Here is a 4,198-nt window from a genome sequence, read left to right as displayed (position 1 = left end):
TTTTTTTTTGCTTCTCTGTGTGTGTGTGTTTTTTTTTGTTTGGGGGAAAAACTTGTTCAAGGAACAAAACGCATGAACAAACAGCAGCCTCTTTCTTCTCTTCCGAGAGAGCTCTTTGTCTCAAGTTTTTATTTATATATATATATATATTTTTTTAATATTCTAATTTTTTTTTGTAATACTAGGTTTTCCCTATTTGTGTATAAGTTAAAATTTTATGACAAAGAAGTTCATAACTGTTTAATTTGTTTTGATTCAGAATTGGTAAAATTGCAAGAAATTTTGTTACAAAAGTTTTTTTTCTAAATGTTTTTATGAAGGAAGAAAAAACTAATTTACGTACGAAATAACATACTTACTTGCAGAAAAACAAGCTGTTGGTCGTATTTACGTACCGAATTTTTTTTAAAGACTATTAACAGGTGAGAAGAGATTTACCTGGTTACACGGACGTATAGAGATTTACCTGTATCAACATGTAAAAAAAATAATTGAATTTACGCGGGAAAATGATATAACGGTTGTCAAAAAAAATGATATAACGGTATTTATGTGTCAAATAAGAGTTAGTTATATTTACGAGCGAAAAATGATATACTTGTATTAACGTGCAGATCAAGATTTTAAGATATGTTTAACAGATGCAACTTTTAATACCTATGAGAAAATTATTTCGCGCGTTTTCGAATATATATAGCAATTTCACTAATGTAACTTTAACCAAATATAGTAAAGCTATTGTATTACTATAAATTTCTAACATTTTACACATGTGTCATAAGTCCTTTTTAAAAGTATACTATTTTTTGTAAATATGTATTATTATTACATGACAGCTCCAAGTATCAAAATTTTAAAGAACTTTTCATAAATAACTCATTAATATTGCTAGATTTTGTGATACTATTCTTAATACAGTTCATATATCTAAACATTAATTTTTTAAAAAACTGATAAATAAAATACTATAATAAGTTAATTAACATTAATAATTCATCAATATATTACCAGATTTCCTAATTATAATTTCATATGTGTCTGAATATTAAATATATTACCTAATTATATATTACAAAAATAATATTTTAATAAATTAAAGATAAAAAAATTACAATAATAAGTTAAAAAAATTAGCTTTTCATTAATAGATGACCAATTTGCAAAAGTATTGTCAAATGTCAATCTGTCTAATTATAATATATATTACCAAATAAGTTAAAAAAAAACATTAGCTTTTCATTAATAGATGACCAATTAGCAAAAGTATTGTCAATCTGTCTAATTATAATAGATATTACCAAATTACATATTATTCTATATTAAATTTCAGTTTTGTGTTTGAATTTCTGGTTTTATGCCCCACTCTAATACTGAAACCAAAAAAGACCCCAACATAATAAGCCCATTAAGAAAGCCCAGTTAGTGAACGCGTCAAAGTAAAAAAAAAAAAGAAAAAAGTAGAGAGTCTCATGGAGGAAAACGCAGACACAAGGCTCCGTCTCCGATTATTCCACGAAACACCGCGTTTTTTGTTTTGTTTTTTGTTTACATTTCTTCTCTTTCTCTCTCCTCGCCGTCAGGTTTTGCCCAATTTCTCGGTCTTCTTCACTCCCGCGGGAAAAAATTCCAGTTCCAAGCTCCATTGAAGCGGTTCTAGTCAAAGAAAGAGGTGCGATTTTAATTCTCTTTGTTCTGACTTGGAGCTTGTGAGTAGCGTATGGATTTAGCTGGTTATGGATAGAATTATAGCTCGTATGAAGAAATCATCGGGACGAAGAGCAGATAAGACTACTCCGGTACGGCGGTTAGAGCGGCGTGATGCGGCGAGGCATATCAATTATGATGCTGCGTCTTGTTCTAGTTCGTCAGCTGAAGATCTTTCAGTTTCGACTTCTTCGTTGATGACTCGTTCTCTTGAGTTCCCGGATCGTACTAGTTTCCGAATCGGAGGAGGTGAGGGAGAAATGGATCGGATTTATCAGTCTCTTGGTGTTTCTGGTCCTGATGATTTGGCGATTTCTTTTGATGCTTGGGAGGCTTGTAAGAAGCGTTCTTCTTCAGATGTTCTTAATAGGTTTAAGTCTTTTGAGCTTGATAGTCACAAGATTCAGCCTCAGGATTGGAGTGAAGCTGGTCCTAGTGGTGGTGTTGTTGTTGCTTCCACCAATTCAACGAATCGGGACATTACTAAATTGACTCGTTCCGAGTCTAGGGATATTGGGGATTTTACTGAGTTTATTATGCCTTCCGAGTCTAGTGAGATTGGGAATTTAAGCACTCCAGTGGATAAGGAAGTTGTTGTTGACGGTGGTACGGTAGAGAACAGGCGTGGTATAGAACGAAAACCTACTATTTTGGTGAAGTCGAAAGGGTATCTTGTTCCCAATGATGTGGTGCCTGTTGGTGGTGGTATAAAAGGGGTAAGACCACCAGTACTTAAGCCTCCTCCATCCATGAAACGACCTCCTATTGATCTTCACGGCTCATCTTGGGATTTCCTTACGCAATTTGCTCCAGCTGAAACAGTTGCGCGACCGAGTACCTCTTCTTCTTCCGAAAATGGATGTGTTGAAGAGGAAGCTAGGGAAGAGGAATTGGAAACGGAAGAGAAGGGAGCTATGTTGGGAGATACGGCCGATGAGGCATGCTCATTCACTACAAACGAGTGTGACACCTCTAGTACAGTATCAAATACTTCGCCGATTTATGCCTCTGGAGGATCTATCATCACTTCTTGGCAAAAGGGTCAACTTCTCGGACGAGGATCATTTGGCTCTGTGTATGAAGGCATTTCAGGGTAAGTCGTACTGGTTGCTTGAGCTTAATCAGATAATTAGTTGCTGGTAGTTCAAAAGAATGTAGACTTAATGAGGGATACTAAGGTAGTCTGTTGACAACTGCGGTGCAAAGCAAGTTTTCCATTATGCCTTTGGCTGATGGATGTTTATGTTAAATGTAGAGATGGGGACTTCTTTGCTGTCAAGGAAGTTTCACTACTTGATCAGGGAAGTCAAGCAAAAGAGTGCATACAACAACTTGAGGGGGTATGCAAGTTTCATATACATGGTCTATGAGCCGCAGCATATTTCACTACCCTTTTAACATTGTGTCATTGATCTGTCAAAATTAGGTTGCCCAATCGTCCTTACCTTTGCCACATTTTTCATTTTCTACAGGAGATTGCGCTTCTCAGTCAGCTACAACATCAAAATATTGTACGATATCGTGGCACAGCCAAGGTATGGTCCTGTTCTGGCTTTCATATTCTTTAATTGCAGCTGTCTAAGCATTTTTCTTGCAGAATATAACATTTTGCTGTTTGCAGGACGGGTCGAATTTGTACATCTTTCTTGAGCTTGTAACCCAAGGGTCCCTTCTAAAACTTTACCAAAGATACCAGCTACGGTACTCTGTAGTCTCCTTGTACACCAGACAAATTCTTGACGGTTTGAAATATCTCCACGATAAAGGTTTTATTCACAGGTTAGACTCTCTTGTCATAGCTGTCCCTGTATTTTTCAAGCCTCTAATATCCTGCATATTCTAAGGTTGCTTACTTTTCTCATTTTATGTGACAAAGGGACATCAAATGTGCAAATATATTGGTGGACGCTAATGGCGCCGTCAAACTTGCAGATTTTGGTTTGGCAAAGGTTCTTTTCCATTAATAGATGTTTATAGTGTTTTGCTCTTAAGTACATCGCTTATTCGCCTGACTTGGTTAACTGTGTCATTTTGTTATTTAGGTGTCAAAGTTAAACGACATTAAGTCCTGCAAGGGAACTCCATTTTGGATGGCTCCAGAGGTAATTGTTTTGGGATCCTTCCTACTGTTTTGATTGTGTGAGTACAGTAAAAGACAAACATATCATACATGGATGGCAATGTTGGATGTTATACTGTTGCTTAAATATGTTGTTGCATACGTTGCGATTCAGGCTTCTTAACATCAAAACCCCCCAATTATATTTCTGTCAAAGTATTTGATTAAATTTCCTTTAATTCTGTTTATGGTGTTTATAACTTCATATGTAAACAGATAGATCTGGCTTCCTTCCATTTTGATTGTACTTTAGGCTATGCTTGCAAAATTGTTTCTAAATGGAACATAATCACTTGATCAGGTTATTAACCTCAAGCGTAATGATGGGTATGGAAGTCCAGCTGATATATGGAGCCTTGGATGCACTGTGTTGGA

General features: G+C 35.6%; 1 protein-coding gene across 1 annotated transcript in view; it reads left to right on the top strand.

Moving 5' to 3' along the window:
• LOC104707165 (mitogen-activated protein kinase kinase kinase 1-like) overlaps positions 1,481-4,198 on the top strand; it is a 4,601-nt gene continuing 1,883 nt past the window's right edge. The window contains exons 1-7 of the mRNA XM_019228469.1: positions 1,481-2,797; positions 2,960-3,044; positions 3,177-3,239; positions 3,326-3,483; positions 3,581-3,653; positions 3,747-3,806; positions 4,125-4,171. Coding sequence (XP_019084014.1) covers positions 1,734-2,797; positions 2,960-3,044; positions 3,177-3,239; positions 3,326-3,483; positions 3,581-3,653; positions 3,747-3,806; positions 4,125-4,171 — 1,550 coding nt within the window. The 5' untranslated portion in view covers positions 1,481-1,733. The remainder of the gene's footprint in view (positions 2,798-2,959; positions 3,045-3,176; positions 3,240-3,325; positions 3,484-3,580; positions 3,654-3,746; positions 3,807-4,124; positions 4,172-4,198) is intronic.

This window comes from Camelina sativa, chromosome 8 (assembly GCF_000633955.1).
Source record: "Camelina sativa cultivar DH55 chromosome 8, Cs, whole genome shotgun sequence".
NCBI lineage: Eukaryota > Viridiplantae > Streptophyta > Magnoliopsida > Brassicales > Brassicaceae > Camelina > Camelina sativa.
Note: the sequence above shows the minus strand (reverse complement) of the source record. Positions and strands in the feature narration are given on the sequence as shown.